Source organism: Asterias rubens, chromosome 6 (genome assembly GCF_902459465.1).
Source record: "Asterias rubens chromosome 6, eAstRub1.3, whole genome shotgun sequence".
Classification (NCBI taxonomy): domain Eukaryota; kingdom Metazoa; phylum Echinodermata; class Asteroidea; order Forcipulatida; family Asteriidae; genus Asterias; species Asterias rubens.
The window spans coordinates 5,583,014-5,608,908 of NC_047067.1; the positions used below are offsets into that span (position 1 = coordinate 5,583,014).

Genomic DNA, 25,895 nt, shown 5'->3' on the forward strand with positions numbered 1-25,895 from the left:
ATGATGCCAATGGGGGTCTGTCTGTCCGTCATCAGGACTTACAACCAATCTGCGGTTAACAAAACACCTGTTCCTTAAAGACCCATGGATTTCTTAACAAAATAAACGAGGTTTTCAAATCTTAAAGAGTCCCTCCTGAAGGATATACTGTTTGTGTTATCTGGGATTTGAGGCATTGCATATGGGGAGGTAAATCCAGATATATATTTGGTTTGCGGTAACACCATGTGTATTCAATTGTTTTCTTGGAATAATGGAGTAAGCTTGACAGATTATACTGTTATTTGTATGAGCGGGAATATGATATTCTAAGTCCAATATGTCCTAGGGCTTCATCATGCAATATTTTCCAGGAACGTTTAATTTTTATAGCTTGAATTCAAAATTGATCGTAAGACAAGTGTTTTGTCTGATCCCACTTCTGCAACCAAAGTAAACTTTTACACAATAAACCTCGTTTTAAACTCATTGATCCACTGCAACTATGTATGTAGTTTCAACAATGGAGTTCAATGTTTTAGCTCGATAATCGGTTCAATCAATACATATTCGATATGTCAATGATATTATTTGATAAATCAATGTGAATGAACTGATTATGTATTAACGTCATAATGCGTTCCACAAGCTGCCGATTGGCTTCGTACCATAACTGTACCATAGGGTAAAACACACATATCTTACTTCATGCACCCGGTGAAATCAGCTGGTCAATTGTCACATCCATTTCAAATTTTACACCCGCCATTAGTCTACCCCCCGCAAGACTGTCGTACATCCTCCACCATGCACGTCAGCGCGTAATTGGCACGGAAGCAACCAGGGCCATCGCCTCGATCTACGGCGGGGGGACGCGGCCCCGCTCAGGGGGTGTCGACGGACGGGGTTCTCGGTAAACCGTCTGCACCGTATCCGGACTTGATGACCCTCTTTACCTAATGTTATGATTTACGCTCATAGCTTCACCGGAACAAGAAGAAATTAAATATAAAGTATTGCAGAAGATAAGTGCCCGTTATCACATTAGGTGTTAACGGAACATTAGGGTTGAGTCGTTATAGGCATTGGTAAAAGGATTTATATAAGGTAGTCGCCATGCTTAATGAACATACCGATCAGGCTAAACGAAAAAGTCATTTATATCATAATCTCATAAAACATAGGTGGCAGCTGTGTAGGAAATACTTCTATCGTTAGTCTATGTAACACGAAGAGGAAGCATTTTGGAGCAAGTTCGAACGACTAAACTTGAGTAGACCGACTAGACCAACCAGAAACCATAGAGCACAGGGAGATGGTCTTAATCGAACCATGCTTTTGAGAGTCGATATTGTCAATTCGAGAGCTACGTCAGAGTTTGTGGTCAGTCTAGTGCGTTTAGACGCTCACCCAAACTTGCTCATTCTACAGATGTACATCTTGCTTGAATTTTGGAGAGGGTGAGCGTGTCTACTTGTACTACCAGTTGAAACCGAGGACTTTAACAAAATGGATCCGGGTTTTTAACAGAGCGAGGACTTTTCCTCGCTTCGCTTTCGTGTACAAAACCTACGATGAGGTCGCTACAAACAAAAACTCAGTCCAAAACATTGACCACAGAGAAGTTCTCGGTTCGCGCGTGTTTATACTGTTGTGCAAGTAAACCAATCATTGTGTGATTTACACTGATAAGCTCTATGAGTTTGTAAAACAAATAAACACATAAAGAGTTGAAACCAATGGTTCTTTTCAGAACCACCCAAACTCATTACAGATAGCCTTTACATGGTGTTAACCTTTCCATATCGTATTTCCACCATGCCAAGTTTCAAATCTTACATAAGAAAATGTTAAATAAATAAACAAATAAATAAATAAACACAAATTGACATACATTTGTTTCTATTCAGACATGGATTTCATGTCAACACATCAATACAATCTGTGATAACATTGTTCAGTAAAACATAAGAAAACTTGCTCTACAGTAATTGAACAATAAATAAATAGATAGTGATTAACAGGGAAAAAGGAGAAGCAACTGCTTTTTCTTCTCCCATTTTCATGAAGACAAAGACAACTCGGTGTGCTGCTTTAAAGGCAGTGGACACTATTGGTAATTACTCAGAATAATTATTAGCATAAAACCTCACTTGATGGGGAGAAATTGGTAGTATAAAACATCGTGAGAAACGGCTCCGTCTGAAGTGGAGTAGTTCTCGAGAAAGAAGTAATTTTCCGCGAGTTTGATTTCGAGACCTCAGATTTAAAAGTTCAGGTCTCGAAAATAAGCATCTGAAAGCACACAACTCCGTCTGACAAGGTTATTTTTTTCTTTCATTATTATCTCGCAACTTAGTGACCGATTGAGCTTAAATGTTCACAGGTTTGTTATTTTATGCATATGTTGAGATATAGTAAGTGAGAAGATTGACAATTAAACCAATAGTGTCCGCAGCCTTTAATATAATATTGTTGTAATAGTCCCTCATGTTTGAAACCGACAACGTGATTCGAGCCCGTCATAGTAACCTTGTTTATCTACACTGACCGAGCACGTCGATCTTCAGAGCCAGAAACAACCCTTTGAGTCCGCAATGCTCCATTTACTTAGCAAGACCAATAGAGCACACTCGTAACCAGGTCGAGTTGACCCATCAGACCCTCTCGACACTGCACGGAGTCAAACGAGAGTGCACCAACCTATATGTGCTCTTAAACCGTATAGAGCTTTAAAGGCACTGGACACTGTTGGTATATTACCCAAAATAAAAACTTACTTGGGAACTAGCAATGGGGAGCTGTTGATAGTATAAAACTTTGTGTGAAACGGCTCCCTCTTGGAGAAAGAGGTAAATTTCTCACTCAAATATTAACAGACTTGAAGTCTTTTTTTCGAAAGCACACAAATATGTACAACACAGGTGATTTTTGTTTTCTTTATTCTCCTCGATGACCATTTGAGTCCAAATGTTCACAGTTTTGTTATTCTATGCACATGTTGGGATACACCAAATGAGAAATACTGCATGGTCATTGACAATTACCAAAGGTGTCCACAGTGCCTTTAAAGTGGCAATGCACGGTGGCTAGTCAACTATAGCACGTGCTATCGAACTTATAGGTCATGCCAAACTATCGACGCTCGTTTAAGGTTTATTTCCACCCAGAATATGCTGGGATACACCAAGTAAGAATACTGGTATTTGACAATTGTTACTAAAGGTGTCCAGTGCCTTAAAATCGGCCCCATAGAAGTTATAGATGAAGCTCTCTAAAAATGTGTGCCTGTTTCCCTGTCGTTTAGATCGTGACGTAACACTCCACAATCCATGTCATTATTTCCAAATCAATATCCATCTGCTATCTCGATCGTCCGTTTAGAGCATTCGTATCACGCCACACTTTGATTGGTTCAAAGTATCACATGTCAACCTTTGACCCCCAGTAGTGATGTAACACAACGCGTTCATTATTCTTTTGTTTCTCATGATGTGTTTCGTTCTTGTTCTATTTTCTCCTCCTACACATAAAATCCCTCGCGTCGCCACTTTTATATAAAGCGGACACTCTAGACGAGCCGCAATGAAACATTGCCTACGTCGTCACGGCAGTTTAAAATCCATCCACCTGAAATAGCCGTCTGCTGAGTGATAAGAAAGCTTTCGTGTCAATCTCAACATCTCATCGTCAAGTGCGATTTTTTCATTAGAAGAGAGCTTTAACATGTTGACAAATATGGGCCAAATCTGCTGAAATCGAAGAGCAATTTCTCAGGAAATAAAACAGTGATCCAACTGCTCACTTATCGGCAGTGATATCGACGGACGAAACGTTCTTCCTTAAAGGCACTGGTCACATTTGGTAATTGTCAATGGCCAGTATTCTCACTTGGTGTATCCCAACGTATAATTAGAATAAGACATCTGTGAATATTTGAATTAATATTGCATTATAATGAAAGGCTGAAGTTGTTTTATATTTAAGTGAGAAATTACCTTTTTCTCAAAGACTACGTTACTTCAAAGGGAACCGTTTCTGACAATGTTTATACTATCACTAGCTCTCCATTGCTCGTTACCTCCATTGCTCGTTACCAAGTAAGTTGTTATGCTAACGATTGTTTTGAGTTGGCCTAATAACCAATAGCGTCCTGTGCCTTAAATGCACTCAAAGTTGATACCCTCAAAAATCAGCAACAATACACCGTATAAAAAGCCGCATAGACGACAATGGTTTGGGAACATCGCAAGATTTCAGCTGGGTCAATCTGACAAGAACATTATATACTTATTATGTGGCCTTGATTGTGTTTCTGAAGGACCTCATTCACAAAAATCATTTTACTCCCAAAGAACATCCATTATAAACGGAGACTAAATCAATAGTAGGTGACAGAATATCGTAGCAATTTTGTGTTTTTATATAGATCAAATATCATAATAATAAACTGCACGGGAATGGGTCAATGTTTGGAATGATTTGAGGTTGAACAAAGAAATGATCAAACGTCCTCAAAACACTAAACTGCCGGTGTTCTACCAATGTACAGGTTTGGGGCTACATTTTAGGTCCGGGTGACATTTAGGTATAGGTATGGTGCTACATAGGTCCGGGTGACATTTTAGGTACAGGTTTGGGGCTACATCTAGGTCAGGCGACATTGAGGCTCGGGCTACATTTAGTTGCCGCACCAACTGAGCTATCTATAGCCCCCATGATGGCGGTCTCCCTATTTTGTCAATACCTTTGTTCAGGGTGCCAATGAGAAGCCATATAACCGTTAACTGCCGTGTGGATGGGGGAGCCAGGAATTACACCCAAGCTTATTTATACAGTTCAAATGTCTCAGTCTTGGTGAGACCTAAATCCCTGTACACATCCCAGTATAGCCGTCAAATAAAAATTACAAACAGTTTGAGCGAAATGTCCCCAGCACTAAACCCTAGCTCCCAATGTCTTTAGTAACAGTTGATTTAACTCCCTATCCAAGCGGCATCATAAAAGCTCCAGGCATTTACATCAGTTATTGGAAACTTCGAAATCCATGCCACTCAATGAGCGAGGCAAAGATATCTCATTAACAGCTTAGCCGATACAAATATATATAGCGTTTCGGTCAGTGTCAGTGCGGGCTGTTAAAAAAGGGAACATTTCGCTTTTTTGTGCATTTAATGTCAACGAACCCCAATCGGGCACTTTGTGAAATCAAAGAGTTAGGACTAGTCCAAACTTTAATTTTTTTTTTTAAGTTATAGCTTTAGTCCTCTGTTAGGACGAGTACCTCGAGATAAGACCAGTCTCAACACTTTGTGAAATCCACCCTGGACACGTTTGGTAATTGCTTAAGACCGGCATTCTCATTTCGTGTATCAAACCACAATGTATAAAATAACAAATCTGTGACATTTTTTACTAAATTGTTTATCGAAGTTGCAAGAAAATAATGAAAGAAGAAAAAAAATTGTTGCACAAATTTGTGTGATTTCAGATGCCTGAGAAAAGTTTGAGCCCAAATTTTCACAGATTTGTTTTTAGGCAAAATGTTTGGATACAACCAAGTATCTGGGCCCAATTTCATGGCTCTGCTTACCGTAAGCACAGAATCGGCGTTTGCGGAAGCAGGGAATTCTGTGCTTACGGCAAGTGTATTTCACGGGTTAGCGGCGAATTTTGGATTCTGCGCGTGCGTACTTCACGTTACTAGGCATTCTACGCTTACAAGGCTAGCGCAGAAATTCGGCGCTTGCACGTAAGCGGGGAATCGCGATCGTAAGCGCAGAATTCGGCGGTAAGCAGAGCCATGAAATTGGGCCCTGGTCTTTGACAATTACCAAAACGTGTCAAATGCCTTCAACTAATAAAATTGTTGCGGGTTGTTTTAAGTGAAGGCCGTCCGTAATTGTGCCAACTATAATTGGAAAACTTGTGATTTATGTGACAAGACATAATCAATTATTTGCATAAGACGGCAGATATGATTCCCTGTGGATTACTGCTCTCTGCAAACGAAGCTATTTATTCCATTCACACCCTCAATACTGTTATTACCAAAAGGTGTCGTAGCGAGATCTGTGATAGTGGATTAATTATTTAAATGTTCGCACATTATTTTGGTTTTCGCGCTTCTTGTGCATGGATAGCTTTATTGTTAAAGCCATTGGAAACTTTCGGTAAACAGTGTTATCCAAGGCCCACACTTCGTATATTACAACATATATATAAAATAACAAACCTTTGAAAATTTATGCTCAATCGGTCATCGGAGTCGGGAGAAAATATGGGAAAACCCACCCTTGTTTCCGCACGTTTCGCCGTGTCATGACATGTGTTAAAATAAATCCGTAATTCTCGATATTGATAATTGATAATTGTTTAAATTTGTTCTCAAAAAGTAAAGCATTTCATGGAATAATATTTCAAGACAAGTCTTTCACCATTACCTTCTGTAAACCCTGTAAGTTATTTGTAAATCTGTGAACTTTTATTTATTTTTGTCTGTTCCAAAAGTGTCCAATGGCTTCAAGTCAGTGTTAAAATTCACCCCTATAGTCTTTGTCTGGTGTCGATAAAGAGATGGATTTATGCAACTTACTTGATACACCGGAACAATTGGTTGCATGTAGACTAAAAGCCTTGAGACTTGCTAAAAAAGGAGAATTGTTAATTTTCCATTAAAAAAACATGGACCATCACAAGCCCAGCAGCCGATTTTACAAAACGCTAGGTTTATTCCTCTCTCCTTTATATACCGGAACGATTCGTTGCATGTAGACTAAAAGCCTTGAGACTTGCTAAGAAAGGAGAATTCTTAATTTTTCCATTAAAAAAACATGGACAAGCCCAGCAGCCGATTTCACGAAACGCCAGGGTCAATCCTCTCTCGAGCTTGCTCTATAGGATGAGTAACTTGTCCTAACTTAGGATGGTTTCAATGCGTCCTAACGTCTAAGTCCTAAGATTAATTCTAGGAAAAAGCTACCACTTTACAGCTTTCATAATAATTCACCATAAGTTGTATCTATTGGCTCCGTAGTTTCTGTCATTGCCTTTCACATTATGTGGACTCCGATTCGATTCCCGGACCGGGACCTTGCATGTGATGATAGCCCCCTACCTGACTGCGTGGGTTTTCCCTATAGAAGGATGTCCTACTCCCACGTCCAAAACTGAAAGTTCTCCATTGTCTTTCCCACAAAAATTTTGGTGTGATGTTTCCATGAGGATGCTTTGCCGACGATAAACAATTCAAATTCAGATTCTGATGTTGTCACTATGCATAAAAAAATATATTTACCATCACAGGCATGGATGTATCCACCAACGGACTAGAAAGGCAATGCATGTCCACCTGTTCCAACAGCATAGTCAATTAGTAACAATTGAAGATATTTGTATTTCACCTGTCATCATAAACAACTATCAATGGAGGTGTTTTGATTCCCTGTTCAAAGGAATCGATTTATTGTGGTGTTGTTTTCACTTTTGTACAAGTTATTATCTTTGTGATCATGAACTGACACTAAATACACTTGTAGAAAACTGGTTAAAATTAATGACGTATTGAAACAAATCGTTCAGTCACCCATACCACTCATTTTGTTTGTATAACCACACTCATCAAGAGCCATATGGCGGACAACTCTTTTTAGAGTGAAAGACGGGTATTTCCAACTCTATTGAGTACCGAACTATCAGTTTGTGTGCGACGCATGTATTAGCATCAAAGATTGGGTTAAATCATGTCAACATCCAAGAAGTGTTTCCAAGTCTAAACACAGTCTTCAAGGCATCCTCCTCTGAAGTTTTCTTAAAGTTTGCATATCTCCATCTATAATCATGAGGGTGTAGACGCCCCTCCGTTTTGGAGCGGATTTGCCAGTGGTGAAGAAACACTCCATTTTAGCATACTTCCGCATTCCTAATTGCCACCAACACCCCCTTCGGGCAATAATCGACGCACCCAATTTGATAAATGCCGCGTCGGAGCGTGTTGCGCACACACACTTGTCTTTTAAAAAGTCGTAGCGAACGTAACTCTGAAGATTTCTTACCGTGTGTTTGGAGAGGAGCAGTCGTAACTGTTGGAGGGTTTACACCAAATTGAAAGCTTTTTTGGACAACGGCGTAACCAGAAGAAAGGGAATACCTGGAGAGAGTTTTTTTAGACAGGAAAACGAGTGTGTCAGGTATGTGATTGAAAATCGTTTATATTGTGTGGTTATCTCATTCCAAATATATTGTTTCTTTTTATGGCTCTTTTGTCGGGTATGCTTAGGCAGTGAACACTATTGGTAGTCACTCAAAATAATTTTTTAATGATACAAACTTACTTGTTAACGATCGATGAAGAGCTGTTGTTAGTGTAAAACATTGTGAAACGGCTCCCTTTGAAGTAAACGTAGTTTTTGAGAAAGGAGTATTTTCTCAATGGAATATTTGAATTTAATTTTGAGACCTCAGAATTATATTTTTAGGTTTCGAAATCATCTGAAAGCACACAATTTGTACGACAAGGGCGTTTTTCTTCCATTATTCTCTCACAACTTACGATCGGTTTAATACTATGGGGGAAACCCCTTTATTACAACCATTGTCAGACACATTGTGTACTTTCCGCTATTGTACGAAGTCCACGTTTATTTACGGACATCCGTGTGTATGAGGACTTTCACAGACCGGATTGTGGCAATGACAAATAATAACAAAACAATACAAAACTCTTATGATCAATTTGCATCGGTGGTAAAGAATATTAGTTTTGGTTTTACTTTTACAACGTGGTTTGTAAGCACTGTAGACTCTGCTAATTTCTTTCCCCCCGAGCTCTATGAAAAAATCACAGGCGTATGGCGGTGGGATTCGAACCCACTTTGCAAAGGTCATGAGTTCGAATCCCACCCAAAGAAAGTCTTCAAAGCCCGAAACATTTCTCAGGCATCTGAAAGCACACAATTTGTGCAACAAATGTGCTTTCCATTCATTATTTTCTTGCAACTTCGATGACTGATTGAGCCCAAATTTTCACAGATTTGTTATTTCATGCATTATGTTAGGATCGACAAGTGGGAATACTTGTCTTTGTCAACATTAAAGGAACACGTTGCCTTGGATCGGTCGAGTTAGTCTTTGAAAAGCAATTGTATACGTTTGTTATAAAATGCATATGGTTAGAAAGATGTTTAGAAAGTAGAATACAATGATCCAAACATTTGCCCCGAAATTGCGTAGTTTTACTTTTGCGAACTAACACGGTCGGCCATTTGTGGGAGTCAAAAACGAGGTAAAAGGAAAACCACGCAATTTCGAGTGATACTAATTGTGTGAATTATTATATTCTATTTTAAAAATATCTTTCTAATCATATGCATTCTATAACAAACGGTTACAAACGCTTTTCAAAGACCAACTCGACCGATCCAAGGCAACGTGTTCCTTTATAATGTGTCCAGTGCCTTTAAGGGCGAACGTTAGCTTTAAGCGAATTTCAAAGACACGCACTTTAATAAAGTAATACTCAGTCACACGTACCCTCCTGGTGAAATTCAACAATGAAAACAAGGTCAAGTGTAGGTATACTTTACATCACACAAACAACCCAAAGTTTACCAAGTATTTGTTTTTGTTGAAAGCCCTTCGTCCACCCTTACGTCGAATCAACACGAAGCAAAAACAAGTAAAAATCTTGTTGAGTGATGGCATATATAGGTGATTAAGTAAAATCTGCTTTTCTCAAAACTGAACAGTAAAAAAGGTACAACAAACAATTTTGACACTATGAAATTGTTCAATCTACTATACAGGGGGACGAAAAGCAGAGAGTCAAAAAGCACCGAGAGCGACGTTCTATTTTTTCCCCCACTAATTATTTAGAAATTTGAAAAGCAGATGTCCACCCTCCGACCTCTATACCATACCTAAAGCTTGGATTAGATTAAAGGCAGTGGACACTACTGGTAATCACTCGAAATAATGTTTAGCATAAAAACTTACTTGGTAACAAGCAACGAAGAGCTGTTGATAGTATAACTAAAACATTGTGAGAAACGGCTCCCTCTGAAGTAACGTAGTTTTTGAGAAAGAAGTAATTTCTCACTCATAACTTGAATCTGAGAAAGACTTTGGGTCTCAAGCTTTTCTCATGCAGGCATATGACAACATACAAACTCATGCAATAAGGGTGTTTTTTCTTTCATAAATTTCTTGCAACTTCGATGACCCCAAATGTTCACAGATTTGTTATGCATAGTGTTGGGATTCGCCAAGTGAATGGTCTGTGGTCTAAATGGGGTGGGGGGGGGGGGAATTCCATTGTAAGCGGTCTAACGTTAGGGTTAGTGCCACCAGCAAACACTGGAACCCTCAGCAACAGTCACAGTCGTATTCTTTAAAATTTGTGAATGTAACACAATCCAAACAATAATGGGCCAAGGTGCCTGTGTATTGATTCCTGATAGAATAGACCTCTTACAGTTTACTCATTACTATCGAAAAATTGGATCATAATTTATAAATATCCAAACTAACTGCATGTCTCCCAAATGACCTTAAAAGCGCGAAATGATATTTACATTGCACACAAACGGTGACATGTTGTGTTCCTTGGTTCCGTTAATTTCGTTCCATTCGAAAGTTGATAACCTTTATCAATGATTCTATATTTAATATTAGTACATGTTTTTCATTTTATGAACAGACGGGCCCCTTCCAGATTGCCTTTCAGCATTTCAAATCGATGTAGCTTTCAAAATTGGTTCCAAGTTTCTTAAACTTGCGGCTGTGAAGTTTGATCAGCTAAGTGACGTTCATATAAACCAAATGACGTCAACATTTCTTTCCAATTTTGTCATCAACAAAGAGAGATATTTTAGTGTCAGAAAGGTATGCCATGCAGTCCCTGTAAATCTAGGTCCCTGAGTGAACTTGTATCCGTGTGTTTATGAAGTGAGGTTTATAGGGTCAAGTGTGATTTATTTGTAACCTTGAACGAGAGTCAACGCGTACCTGCCCGACTATCAGTTTATGGAGTCAAAACAGACCGGTTATTCGGAGTTCTACGAGAGTGTTTGGGGAATATCACATGAGGATTTCGGGTGTCATAAATTTGTTATGGGGAGTAAAAATTAAAAATGTGTAAGTCATTGTCTAATTAGTGTTACACGCTTGGTAATTATTGTAAAAGACCAGTCTTCTCACTTGGTGAATCTCAACATATACACACACACACACCCCCCAACTGTGAAAGTTTGAGCTCGATTGGTCGTCGAAGTTGCGAGATAATAATGGAAGAAAAAACACCCTTGTCACACAAAGTTGTGTGCTTTCAGATGCTTGATTTCGGGAGCTCAAAATCTAATTCTGAGGTCTCGAAATCAAATTCGTGGAAAATTACTTCTTTCTCTAAAACTACGTTACTTCAGAGGGAGCCGTTTCTCACAATGGGTTATACTATTGGCAATACCTCCCCGTTGCTCGTTTACCAAGTATGTTCTATGCTAAAATATATATTTGAAGTAATTACCAATAGTGTGCAGTGCCTTTTTAAAGGCATAACAAATCCTTAAACCGTGCTTTTTCGATTCTGTATTCCGGGTGATCGAAATCAATATTTATAGCGCGTTCAATTTGGCGCCAACTAATGATTTAATGAAGTGCATTTTAACGGTTGTTATAGGCGAATATAGCTTCAGTTAAAGGCCGTGGACACTATTGGTAATTGTCAAAGACTAGCCTCCACAGTTGGTGTATCTCGACATATGCATAAAATAACGAACCTGTGAAAATTTGAGCTCAATCGGTCATCGAGCTTGCGAGATATGAATGAAAGAAAAAAACACCCTTGCCACACAAAAGTGTGTGCGTTTAGATGGTTGATTTCGAGACCTCAAGTTCTAAATCTGGGGTCTCGAAATCAAATTCGTGGAAAATTACTTCTTTCTCGAAAACTATGGCACTTCAGAGGGTGCCGTTTCTCACAATGTGTTATACCATCAACCTCTCCATATTACTCGTCACCAAGAAAGGTTTTATGCTAATAATTATTAACAGATTTGTAACCAAAAACGTGTGTGTGTCAGTGTTTTAGAAGAGGGACCAGGCCTATCGTTCTAAATATTAATATTTTTTTGTATTTGGGAAGTAATGCATACGATATCACTGACGATTGTTGTATCAGTAGGCTACGTCGACAATATCTCATACAATAATGAACGTATTCTAAGAAATTCAGATGTCAATTGCTGATCATGTTTGCATACAGTACAGTTTGAATCCCGTCAGAGTGTTACCGAGATGTGAGGCATTTCTTCTTCAGAGATGGTCGTCCACGGTGTGACATGAGATTCTGGTGTGTCCACCTGTCCATTCCCTCTTGAAAATATAAAAGGTCTATAATTAAAAACAACCTGGGTGAATATAAAACGTCCCTATGTTTTTACCGATGTGGAGGGCTGTACACTCGCTCGGAAATCTGGATGAGCACATTTGAACCGTGATTTATGGTCCATTAAAACCCACTCTCTTTACTTGTTTTGCATACCTGGGAATCTTTCAGGTACAAGTTAACCGTGAACTTTCTAGGCCATTGTTTTCAAGTTTAAGACGCTCCTTTATGTTATTACCAAAATTCTGTACCAATACAAATCGACAAAAATGCAAGTACATGTACACAATGTACAAGTACATGTGTTAAAGTTAAAATTATTAAAGAGGGCGCCAAGGTTAAACTTAAGTTGTGTGGTTCACTCATTTCCCAATAAAGTCTTTATAAACTGCAGCACCATTAGTGGGATTTATGCAGGCTGTCATCCATGAGTTATAATTAACACCAACACTTAATGGCACAAAGCACTAACCTCTTACCGACAGTGGACACTATTGGTAATTGTCAAAGACCAGTCTTCTCACTTGGTGTATCTCATCATATGCATGAAATAACAAACCTGTGAATATTTTAGCTCAATCGGTAATCGAAGTTGCGAGATAATAATAAAAGAAGAAACACCCTTGTCGCACGAAGTTATGCTTGATTTCGAGACCTCAAATTCTAAATCTGAGGTCTTGAAATCAAATTCGTGGAAAATACTTCTTTCTCGAAAACTACGTTACTTCAGAGGGAGCCGTATCTCACAACGTTCTATACTATCAACAGCTTCCCATTATACTCGTATACCAAGTAAGGTTTTATGTTAATAATTATTTTTGAGTAATTACCAATAGTGTCCACTGCCTTTAAGTACAAACCACTTAAAGTTCGAGTTTATGGTGCATGGCTGAGAAAAAATCAGTGCTATAGTCAAGTATAGATTTTAAGTCGAGTACCAATCCTGCCGAGTACTAGGTTTGCCGAAGGTACTCGATCGCATGTACCTGGACAATCCAGTGTACAGTTTCCGTAATGCGTTTTCGGCACTTCTTGCTGTCTATTGTATTCACTAACGTCAAATTTGAGCTACATCCGGGGATTATTACGTTGCGGCCATTTTGATCATGACGTCATCGGAAATCTTGGTATGTACCCGCGTCTTGGTTCCGCCATTCATTGTATTGCTAATTGTTACTATTACCGGTCTGTTATCGTCACAGTTCCGTTCTTTGTGAATAATGATTACTTGTAAAGCAATGCCAGAACCTGTAACGCTGGGATGAACATAATTAGCACACTCGTATTAATTAATTTGAGTGCACTTAAAAACTTACATATGGTTGTATTCTTGCGTATAGATCTAATTAATGCGGTATGTTAAGGGCACTGTATACGATTGGTCATTTATTGTCAAATCGTATTCTCACTTGTTGTATCCCAACATATGCATAAAAAAAAAATGTGGAAATTTTGACTCAATTGGTCATGGAAGTTGCAAAGGAATAGAAAAAGAAAAAAGAAAAACACCCTTGTTTCGCCAGCTTGATTGCTTTCAGTTGCCTAGTGAAAGGCTTCAGACGAGAAATTACCTCTTTCTCAGAACATATTATGCTTCTTCAGATAGAACCATTCCTCGCATCAGCAGCTCTCCATTGCTCATTATACAAAGTAAGTTTTTATGGAACGCTAACAATTAATTGAGTAATTACCATTAGTGTCCAGTGCCTTTAATACCACGTACTCGTATCGGGAATAATAATAATAATCCGAAGAGCCCCGTATCGCTTAGGGTATCATTCTTCGAAGGGCACTCGATAGACCTTGAAACACTCAACATTTGCCTCTTTTTCAGAAAAGACGGTGTTCAAGTGTGTTTTTGGACACTCTTGAAAATTTATCGTGCCCTTGGACACTTCATCGACGTCTCTTGAGAACTAAAATGCCAATACAATCATGGGGATACTCAGAGTTGATAGGTTTTAAGAGCTCTAGTCGCTAGTCCCTTGCTTTAGGGTTAGCCTTGTGTCGTTTGTTTTGACGTGGTTCGGCGATTCGGGTTCGGGAATAACCGGGAAGATGTGACCCAAATAAAAGATTGCAGTGTTTGTTCTTCGTCTGAATCGATGAGGAACGTCGGGATTTTATTAGCCAAGTTTAAAGGCACTTGACACTTTTGGTGATTACTCAAATAAAATATTAGTGTAAGCATACGAACTTAATTGGTAACTGGAGAGCTGTTGGTATAGTATAAAACATTTTGAGAAACGGATCCCTCTGAAGTAGCCCAGTTTTTGAGAAAGAGGTAATTTCTCACCCAAACAATATAATAGACTTCAGGCCTCAAGCCTTTTGTATGCATCTGAAAGCACACACATTATTTGTGCAACAAGAGTGTTTTTTTTCTTGCATTATTCTCTTGCAAAGTTAATGAACAATTACTTTTATCAAAGTAATGGGCTTGGTTGCAGCTTCTAAAATATTCACTTCGACGATCTTCGGCATGGTGATGCGAAAATACTGATCATAAATTCATCGGATTTTTAATAAGGCTATTGCAATGTATTTTGTTTATTTATTCAGCATCACCAAGTCACAAAATGAACTCAAAGGCTTTCCTCTTCCTTGCGATTGTCGTGACGATGACGTGTTCATTCTCGGAGGCAGGCAACTACTGGCAGACGAGAGGTAGACCGGGTGGCTCCAACTTCCGGTCGAACTTCAGGAAAAGACTGGTCCCCGTTTCTCGGCTGATCAGACCGGAGGTTTTGGAGAAAATAATGGAGGAATGGGACAATGGGTGAGTACAGTCTTCCAATACGAGATCTGGGCCCAATTTCATAAAGCTGCTTAGCACACAAATTTGCTTAAGCATGAAATTGTTGCCTCATTAAAAACGGGATTACCAACCAAATTTCCACGTGATTTTCAGGATAAGCCAACAACAGCTGAATACCAGCAACAAGCGATATGCAACAAATGGACATTTGGTTGGTAATCCTGTTTATATCAAGGAAGAAATTTCATGCTGAGCAAATTTTTGTGCTTAGCAGCTCTATGAAAGCCTGTAAGCACATAAACGAGAAGTGCTCTTAACAGAAACAGGTTACAAATGTATAAGACTAAAATTACATTAAGTTTACATTGTTGCAACTGGTGATCCACTCATTTTTCGCTTGCTAAGCAGTATTTTCAGTTTGGTTACGTTACGAAGTGTCCCGAAGCTACGAAGTGTCTGTCATCCCACTACTATACAATTGAGTGGTTGAAATAATGTGATTTAAAGCCTCCTCGCTATTAATTTATGAATTCACACAATGAACTTGCTGGAGTTGCTGATTGATAAAAGTTAATTCTGACGTTCATTTTTATGAACCTTCCACTTAATTAGTTTTTTTTTCTTCTGTCCATCTCTTGCAGCAACACCGACTTCGACATCTATTAAATCTTCGCCTTCTGTTACAAAAGTAAGTCCATGTATAAAACTTACAATTGATAACTTCGTTTCTGTAGATTGAATAGAAAGGGCTTGAAACGAACCTTGCTAATGGTATCCTCGTTAAAATGACACACATTTTTGGTACTTCATTGGGTCTTGTCACACATGGCAACTTTTGCATGCAACTTGGAGGCAACGAACTGAAGTGCATGCTACAGGACCACTGGTGGTAGCACAATAGTATTTTTTTCAAATAATGTTTCCCAAATAATTATGAGAACATTCAAATTTAAATGCATTCTCTACTTGGAGATTGCCTGGAACTGGTTGCCTAAATATTGCCTGGTGTGACATTGCCATTATCATCATTACTATTGGGTTTTGTTTATCTAAGTAATACCAAAACACCATCGCCATATTGAATGTTGATTCAGAACTGCAATCCGGGGTGCGTTTTGGCGGCTGTAACCAATTGTTTCTAACGTCATAACCTAAACGGTAACCGAGCTCACAACTCGGTTATCGTTCAGTTTTAACAGCAGAACCAATGACCAACAACCGAAACAGTTTTTGGTTGGGGTCGCCAAAACGCACTCCAGGTAGTGGTATGCATTCAGTTGAAACCGAGAACTTTTGAAAACGGGGTCCGGATGTTTTGAAGGAGCGAGAAGCAAAATCAGAAAAAGGGCTCTGGTGGGGGGGGGGGGGGGCAGGTGAGGAGGTCCAGTCATTACATTTCGAGCATTAATATCACTCCTGACGAATAATACAGAAACTGTAATTAATTTTGATCCATTTTTTTGTGCTGCAGAATTTGAGACGTCATTCCTTTTGTGCCATCTTTTCAAACATTTGAGACGCCCTTACTAAGAAGATCTCCGGAGCCTTGTGACTTCTCCCAACTAACCGCAAGAGGGCAGCATTCCACTGACTCGCAGTACCCCATCCATACATAGCCTTGCGAATCCCCGTCAAGGGCATGCGAAGAAGTTTGACATTCCTGTACCCGAACTAGTAGGTCCGGCCAGTAACTATGTACAAGTGTACCACATCACTTTGAACTTTTTGACTGCAATTAATTACAATAATGACGACGAATTGTTAGCCGTTCGCAGGACTATAAGAGGCCAAAGTATTTTTGATCTTTCATTTTTGGGGGGTTGAGAAAAACCTTGTTGTCCCCATCTTCTTCTCTTCCACTTTTATTCGTGTCCTCACTTCCTTCTGCTTGTAGGTAAATTTTGTTGTGGATTGTTATGGCACACTATTTAAACCATCAGCACTTGGTATTATTTCCAGCATTTTAAGAAGTTTAGACTATAAGCCTATTATATATTTTATTTAAAGAGTTAAAGAGTTGTATATTTATTGTAACAGTTGGTATAATAATAAAATGCTTAAATTTTAATTGTATCGTTTCATGCTATAAAGTCTGACCTTTCTTATATCAATCCATTTTAATGTTAACTATAATGATGTTTAAATTAGGCTCTTCATGGCCTTTTTATTTTCGTTGCACGCAGTGTGGCACCTTTATTGCCATTTTTATCTTCCAGTACGCGCTAATCCACCAATCAGAAGCTCGAACTACTAGCATGCCTTGCTCGATCAGCTGGGAACGAGGTTGATCCTGGTTGGACTCGAACCCACGACAACAATCAAAACTTACTGAGTATGTTGTTCTTTGCAGGATTGTCCACGAAGTCACTCTCAAAAGAGTGGAGAACCACACATTTTGTCCCTACACCACTCCTGCAAAGAGCCATGATGGCGGACAACTCGATCTTTTTAAAGTGAAGGACGGGTATTTTCAACACGATTGAGAGTGAAGTTCGTGCGTTCCAATTTCACCCAAAAATACTGACACCGAATGATTTTCACTCTCAAAAGAGCAAAAAATTACACCACTCGGACAAGGAATTACATTTTTCAATCTTTTAATTAAGAGAGAATGAATCATGACTTTTCAATGAGAGACTTTGGGACGCTAGGTGGCAGCAGACTTACCAGGTAAATTCCAGTGTTACGTAGTTCTGAGCATGCGCACATTACTGAGAACAATGGATTTTACCTGGTAAGTCTGCTGCCACCTAGCGTCCCAAAAGTCCCCTATTCACTTGGTGTATTGTTTAATAGTATTGTTTGTTATTTACCTTTATTCTGAATTCCATGTTATTGTCATTGATCAATAATCTCGATGTCCAGAACTTCTGGTTGTTCGATCACATGGTTGGATCGTGTACATTAAACCACAGTATTATTTATTCATCATTAAAAAGGGTGTATTTTTTTCTGTTGTTTCCATAACTTTCAGAATGGTATCATTACTAACAGAAGAGCCAATCTCACATAACTTTCATTTTTGTGGTCAGAATACTGATTGTTTTTACCATGGAGAAATGCAAACGCCTGAAAACGACTGCCAGCAAGCATGTTAATGAACATCATGTGCGCGCGAAAGCAAGTCATGTTCAGGAAAAACTCAAAAACATTCATACTAGTGCACGGGGGTCGGGTGGTGGTGGGAGGGGGTGGGGGGGATTTCGCGCAAAAAAAAACCCTGATACAAGTACTAAGTAGTCATGCCCGACGTCTGAAGTTTACTATCTCACTTTGGTGACGGTCGTTCCGTTGCATAATCCAGCGGCGAAACTAAGGTAACAGTTTCAGACTGTTGATTTTGGCAGCGCCCTTCGATCCCTTCACTGTCTTCTTGCTAGTCTTGGTGCAAGACGTTGTTGTTATTGTTCGATCACTCAACTGTTGAACGCCTGTTTTCAACAAAAACGTCTTGCATCAAGACTACCTTCTGCGTGTTGCCGGCCATTGAGCAATATAAATGTAATGGGCAGGCGCAGGCTAGGCAGCGTGCTCGTTGTTATCTAACTCTCATCAAATGAATTATTTAACAGTGTCATGGCTGACTGCTTAGTATAGTAGCTCTGAGCTTGATGATGTAGTAAACGGCCAAAGCAAGGGCAGGATCCAGGGTGGCTGAATAGAAACACACTGATTAGTAAATAATAAAAAGGTGAGTGACACGTGTTGTATTTCTTTTTTAAGGAGAGTGGAGGACGTAAGGTAATAAGGGGGAGAATTGAGAAGGAATCACGTTATTCAAAATTTATGGACCGCCGGGTGGTCCCATGCACTCTATCTTATCTCATTTGTATCTATCCACATGGTTGTGTGAATGGGGTTTGGTAGACATTTCCCCAGTGTGTGGTGGGACGCAATGCACTATTATCATAGGGGTCCAAACTGCAGGCAGTGCAGGGCAGGGGGAACGTAACAACGTGCTTTGAAATCATTGGGTCCTAATAACCATGGGAGGTAGCCCGTACCGTGGTGATCACCTCGATCCTCCACCTAATCCTAGCTAGATAGAAGTATGGAGGTTTGTTTGTATCGTCTACCGGCGGTTCAGTCAGCAGAGTACAGTAGGAGCATAGGATGGAGGTAGTACCTCCATCTACATGAATCTATTGTAATTGTATAGTACCTTTAGCTGAATTACTTGTGCAATATTTTAAGTTGTTTAATTTATCTACAAGTTTACTTTTTATTTATTTATTTATTTCCTTTTATTGTTTATCCTTACCTTATCGTTATTTCTACTTATTTATTTTAAATTTATTTTGTATTCTTATTATATATTTATTATTTGCTATTGGTTATATAATTATCTGTTTTTTAATGCTTTGTGTACTACATGTATATTATGTTAAATCTATATTAATTTGATTGTGTACCCCAGATGTGGTGGGGCAACAGATCTACGGATCTACGGATCATAGTATGTATTTGCTTTTGTTGTCCCTTGCCCATCTCGGGGTATTATTGTCAATGTATTATGTTTTGTACTGTTATGGCAAATAAAATAATAATAATAATAATAATAATAATTAACATGCTCCATCCATGCATGGGGGACCTCCATGCACTATAGTAGGTAGGAGCTTAGATGGGAGGTAGAATTAAAGCCCAATCCACATATTATGCCCCAGGTAGAGTCTGAACCAGGCCAGGGTGCTGCAGGAGATATGGCGATGAAAGATAACAGTAACACTATTCCAACCCAACCACTGACATGAAGAGTAGCCTAATTAGTAATTGTTGACGTTTAGAATTATTTTAGTTGTTTTTTTTACACATTGCAGGCCTCGAAATACACGCAGGCCACAGAGGCTATTGCTGCCCTTTAAAAACTTTCCTTTTCCAATGGAAGTGCCCTTTGCGAACTGAAAATTTCATTTTTAGACCATCAAGGGCAAGGCCATGAAATGGTTTAAAATGAAATTCTAGGCCTGTTACGCTCACTCCCGATATGCTGTATTTTATGCTTTATAACAGTTTTGTCACTCACCAACTGCAGTTTCACTAGCAAGTTATCATCAGCAAGGTATCATCATGGAGCAGGGGTATATGTCAGGGCTGCAGCTGAAGCTTAGCAATCTATCTGAGCAATTACAGGATAAAGGTGGTAAGCGAAAAACAGCACCAATGTGTAATTTCATGCTTTATAAAAACTGTTCATTGTTATTATTATTGTTATTATTATTATTATTGTTATTATTATTGAGGGTGTCATGGCCTAGTGGTTATTAGATGGTTGAATTGTACTTCTGGTAGTTCTGGTGGTTAAGTCATCCGAGTGTGGGTTCAGTTGTCGGTCATGAGACTTGTGTCCTTGAACAAGACACTTTACTATAATTGCTTCTCTTCACCCAGGGGTATAAATGGGGTACCTGTGAGGGTAGAGGTTGATATTGTGCATGAAAAAGTATTTAGAGCGCTACTGTTGCCCAGGTTGTATACTCCCCAGGGAGCTGAGAAAGATTACAGGAATGTTATTGGCCCAGTGACCAGGGCACTAATGTAAAAGCGCACTGAGATGGTTATTGTGAAATGTGCTTTCTAAAACCTTTTTTTAACTATTATTATTTAACACTGTGTAAAGCTACAAAAGGCAAGCTAGTTCTAGTTGTAAATGTCATGGTTTCTAATCCAACCCGTATAGTACCATGTTGTGTATTTCACAGTGTCCTTTCACATTGGTGAGAAAACAGCAACAAGTTGGCCTGGTATTTTCATTAAGAATGTTGAATCAATCCACATAAAGCGAGGTGACAGCGGGTACCAACCGCATCTCTAGCAATATTGAGGACAGCATTCAAATGGACACCATGAACATTTCCAAAAGTTGCCTGAAGACAATCTTTGGATATTCAAATTTGTTGACATACTTGTATTGATTTCTAATTAAAGGGGGGTTCTTCAGAGATGCTTGGTACCAAATAACAATCTTAGGCCTATTCAGGCATGCAACTTTTCAGCTGATCAGCTGATTTCCTTTTTGCAATTAGAAAGTTGTCAGCTGACATTCGGAAAGTTACACAATTTCTTTTTGGGGTCAATACTAAAGTGTGACCCTATAATCTTAAATTGAAATTAATTATTTCCCAATCTTTTAATTAACTGCAGATGCAAGAGTAGCAGACTGGCTCCTGATGAAGTCTCCCGTCCCAATCAGCTGTATTATTATTGGTTATTTATTGATGGTGTGGTTGGGACCGAGACTCATGACCGACAGAAAGCCATTTCAACTTAAGTATTTCCTGGTCGTCTACAACTTCAGCCTGGTTGCACTATCTATCTACATGTGTTATGAGGTATGCAAATAGAAATAAATTTGACTGAGGCCTTTTATAGGCTGTTTATAAACTCAATGTGAATGCCAAACCAATGCTCTTTTAAAAAGGTCCCTCATATAGGCATCCCTGACCCTCCCCCTTTTCTGGTTCGAATCTTACCTCTAACATGTGTGTTATGTGTTTATTGGGTTTTCAGTCCATACTTCCTTGATTACTTGGGCTTTTAACATTGTGGGTTTTTAAAAAAAAAATCGACAAGACCCCCCCCCCAAAAAAAAAAAGAGAAAAAAAAAGGAGAGTTTAATCTCGAAAAATTAAAAAATATGACGAAGGCACTGGACACTCTTGTCAATATTTTTAAAAGACCAATATTCTCAATATTTTTAAAACAAGGAAAGAAAAAAACACCACATAGTATGCTGTTGCACAATTAAGTCTTACTCAGATTCAAGTATTTTAGTGAGAAATTATCTTTCACCAAAAAACGCCCTACTTTAGATGGAGCCATTTCTCACACTGTTTTATACTAAACAGCTCTTCACTGTTCGTTACTAAGTAAGTTTTTAAGCTAATATATATTTTGAGTAATTACCAAATGTGTCGGTGCGTTTAAATCTCTCTTTTGGACAGTGTAATTCATTTCACTAAAACTTAAATTGATATTTTGGCAGAATATTGACACATATAAATTCCTCTGACCTTCGGGTTTGCTGCAAAAATTTCTCCAGCTGCTTCAGTCTTTGATGAATTTCAAAATTTGTTGACAGTTTCGTGTTACATCGTGGAAAGCCAACTACAGCTACAAGTGCCAACCAGTGGATTATTCAAGCAGTGTACTTGGTTTGAGGGTAATGTACATTTATCTCTTTACAATGACAAGGGTTTTATATTGTGGAAACTGGCAAAAAGTTATTATGGCCAAGTCCCGTTTCAACAATAATCATGATAATAACAATAAACACAGTTCTGCAAACTTGTAGAATTGCGTGTCTACTCTTTTTATTGGCGAAGGGTGGGGGTGGTGGGTATTAAAAACATTCGCAGCCAAAAGCTAATTGTGTGTTTAAAGTACAGAGTTTTATAAAAATAGATTTGTTAAAAATTACAGAAGAGTAAAACGTGTTGACAATTTTTTTAGTTTTATTTAAAAGTAAATTGGCAAGTGCCGGTGACTAAAAAATAACAAATATTTGCATGGTTAAGCAAGCACATAACAAAGAACAGGGTGAAGGGATGGGGACCAAAGGCAAACAAAAAAAGTGAACAAAGTACTTGTAGCCCTTTATCACATGCGAAAGGCTTTTTAAAGGGTCATTAATTGTATTATGTTTGGAATCATAACACTCAGTTTGTAAAGCACCTAGTATAGCTTTAAAAAGGTGCTGTGGCACAAACTTTATGCAGTCAACCATGTCACGCACACTAAAGGGCAAACCCTTTCTCATAATGATAAGTGTGCTGGGTTATTTTACTTGTGTTACACAACACACAGAAACAACAGCTTTATGTCCCTTCAAAAGGAGGAAGCAAAAATGCTTAAGTGTTTGCTTAAGCACAAGTGTCAAGACAGGACTCAAACCCACACCCTGCTGATCAGAAACACCAGAGCTTGAATCAGGTGTGCTTGACCGAGTTTATCAGCTGAAGTTGTATTTTATGATCTAAACTCATTGGGATGAGTAATTGATTGAAGTAAATTTGCTTGATTTGGGGTTAAACAAGAAATTGACCAAAGCAGGATTTCAACCAACAATGGTTTGACATGCTCTACCAACTGAGCTATCTAGTTGGTGATCTCCCTATTTTGTCAATATCTTTGTTTGGTGGTGCCAGTCAGAAACCATATAAAGATAAGCTGCTGTGCACCTCGGACAAAGATATTGAAAAGTAAGAACACCAAAATTCAAATTGTTAAGAGACAGAATTTTCTTCTAACAGAGAATGTGTTTCTTCTTCAAATCCCCCACCCCCTCCTCTCAGATGGCAGATGTTTGCTGGTGGTACTTCTTCTCCAAAGTGATTGAGACGTTAGACACAGCGTTTTTCATTCTACGCAAGAAGAACAACCAGGTGACATTCCTTCATGTGTACCATCACAGTAGCATGATGGTTAACTGGTGGCTTGGAGTTAAGTTTGTGGCAGGTGGACAATGTAAGACTTTTTTTCTTTTTTCTTTTCAGACTAATTAGGGAGACCACCATTATAGACCTTTATCAAGCTGTCACCATCTTGGTCATGTTCCCTGTTTCCAATAACAGTAATGAATGCTAACATTCATTGCGTATGGCACCAGACTGTTATTTCATCCAGCCTCAGTTTGGTTACAATGAGTTGGAATGCAGTAAAATCAAGACGACCACACCATGATAAAGGTCTATAGTGCTGTATAGCTCACTTAAAGATGCTGTGTCAGATTTTTGGCCGATTTGACCCCAAAATTTTGATTTAAAATTCAATAGGTATTTTGATGGGGGTCGAGAAAGTTACAAGCTTTCATTTGAGCCATTGCTAAAAAAAGTTCGCCAATTATTAGTAGCAGTGAAATAAGGTGCTCAAAATTAGTTTATGTCGGGATCCCGACAATATATCACGTGACCAATTCTTATGTGTTTTATAAGAAACGTTTAAAATTGTTGTCATGGTTCAAAAGTAAAAGTTGAACTTTTCTTCGTTAGAGCGGGTGATACTCTTTGAAATCTTTTTGATAATTGGACTGGGTTCTTTTACACCTTGTTATTAATCCAGTTCCATGGACTTTGTAGTCATTTAGAAAATCCCCTCTTCTCCTGAAAATTCTTATCTTTCCATTTTGTCTTGTTTGCAGCCTTTTTTCTCGCCATGATCAACTCCTTTGTACACATCATCATGTACAGCTACTATGGGTTATCAGCTATGGGCCCAGGCATGCAGAAATACCTATGGTGGAAACGTTACATGACGCAGCTACAGTTGGTAAGATCCAATCTCTTGAAATCATAGCTTGAAATAAAAAACATCAACTGTTCAGCCACATTTCTTTTCTAGACCATGAACCAAGGCCAGTTATTTGAAATGACAATAATTTGAATTTAAAGCAACATTACAGAATAGGTAAGAAAAAAACTTGTATAAGATCACATATTTACATAGAAACTTTACACGGTCTAATGATGATGATAGTAGAAAACATCCCTTGAAATATTTCTGTCTGATATTATTTCATATTTTGATGAGTTTATGTATATGATGGATTACATAAAGTGCTTGAACTGCCAGCAACTGTTTTGTTGCCAAACAAAAACAATTCCAAAATGTATCCATTGGAAAAAAAACAAAAATCAAAACTAATTCTCATTTCTTGTTTTCCTTTTCTTTTATGTCAACTTTAGGCACAGTTTTTCGCAGTCATCTTTCATACAGGGTACAACTTAACCATCGATTGTGACTTCCCGCAGGGCTTTAATTATGCGGTATTTTTCTACGCGATATCTCTGGTGGTACTGTTTAGTAATTTTTACGCAAAGTCTTACTTCTCTAAAAAAGAAGGAAAACTCAAGGTATGAAAAGATTTTTGAAGAAATGGGACAGCGGAGGACTTCACCAGTCAATGGTAAAAAGGAGTTATTGGGTATTTCTATGTTGTGGCTAAAACGGGTTTTAACTAAGAGTTTGATAAAAAAGGAGTAATTGTGATTTCTAAAATTTGAGACCATGAGTTTGATAAAAAAGGAATTGTGACTTCTATTTTTTTTACTGAAACAAGTTTAGACTGTAGGTTTGATAAAAAAGGAGAAGATGTGATTGATCCAATGTTGCTAAAACGGGTTTAAACGAGTTTGATAAAAAAGGAGAAATTGTGATTTCTAAAATTTGAGACCATGAGTTTGATAAAAAAGGAATTGTGACTTCTATTTTCTTTACTGAAACAAGTTTAGACTGTAAGTTTGATAAAAAAGGAGAAATTGTGATTTCTAAAATTTGAGACCATGAGTTTGATAAAAAAGGAATTGTGACTTCTATTTTTTTTACTGAAACAAGTTTAGACTGTAGGTTTGATAAAAAAGGAGAAGATGTGATTGATCCAATGTTGCTAAAACGGGTTTAAACGAGTTTGATAAAAAAGGAGAAATTGTGATTTCTAAAATTTGAGACCATGAGTTTGATAAAAAAGGAATTGTGACTTCTATTTTCTTTACTGAAACAAGTTTAGACTGTAAGTTTGATAAAAAAGGAGAAATTGTGATTTCTAAAATTTGAGACCATGAGTTTGATAAAAAAGGAATTGTGACTTCTATTTTTTTTACTGAAACAAGTTTAGACTGTAAGTTTGATAAAAAAGGAGAAGATGTGATTTATCCAATGTTGCTAAAACGGGTTTAAACGAGTTTCATAAAAAAGGAGTAATTGTGATTTCTACAATGTTGCTATAAGGAGATTAAACTGAGTTTGGGTTTGAGTCTAAACTACGAGTTCGACAAAAAA

At 38.3% G+C, this 25,895-nt stretch overlaps 1 protein-coding gene and 1 long non-coding RNA gene across 5 annotated transcripts; both read left to right on the forward strand.

The window, feature by feature from the left end:
- Positions 1–7,969: 7,969 nt before the first annotated feature.
- LOC117291856 lies at positions 7,970–17,192 on the forward strand. Its single transcript, XR_004519212.1, has 4 exons — positions 7,970–8,168; positions 14,924–15,140; positions 15,761–15,807; positions 16,591–17,192. It is a non-coding gene; the product is annotated as an uncharacterized LOC117291856 (long non-coding RNA).
- A 1,139-nt stretch (positions 17,193–18,331) lies between these two features.
- On the forward strand, positions 18,332–25,895 carry LOC117291858 (elongation of very long chain fatty acids protein 4-like). Of its 4 annotated transcripts, none has more exons than XM_033773792.1 (7): positions 18,332–19,266; positions 20,155–20,262; positions 21,264–21,451; positions 22,201–22,281; positions 23,414–23,585; positions 24,259–24,386; positions 24,803–25,895. In XM_033773792.1, the coding sequence occupies exons 2-7, from the start codon at positions 20,190–20,192 to the stop codon at positions 24,974–24,976; spliced, it is 816 nt and encodes a 271-aa protein (XP_033629683.1). In that variant the 5' UTR covers positions 18,332–19,266; positions 20,155–20,189; the 3' UTR covers positions 24,977–25,895. The 4 variants fall into 4 exon arrangements, with proteins under 4 accessions (XP_033629683.1, XP_033629682.1, XP_033629684.1 ...); XM_033773791.1 differs by having other exon boundaries at positions 18,332–19,219; XM_033773793.1 differs by having other exon boundaries at positions 18,332–18,810; positions 20,133–20,262.

Coding starts and splice junctions, on each gene's coding strand:
- LOC117291858 (XM_033773791.1), top strand. CDS start 19,171: ATGGAGGTTTGTTTGTATCGTCTACCGGCGGTTCAGTCAGCAGAGTAC. Junction 21,452..22,200: donor CTATCTACATGTGTTATGAG/GTATGCAAATAG, acceptor ATTTGTTGACAG/TTTCGTGTTACATCGTGGAA. Junction 23,586..24,258: donor GTTTGTGGCAGGTGGACAAT/GTAAGACTTTTT, acceptor TCTTGTTTGCAG/CCTTTTTTCTCGCCATGATC.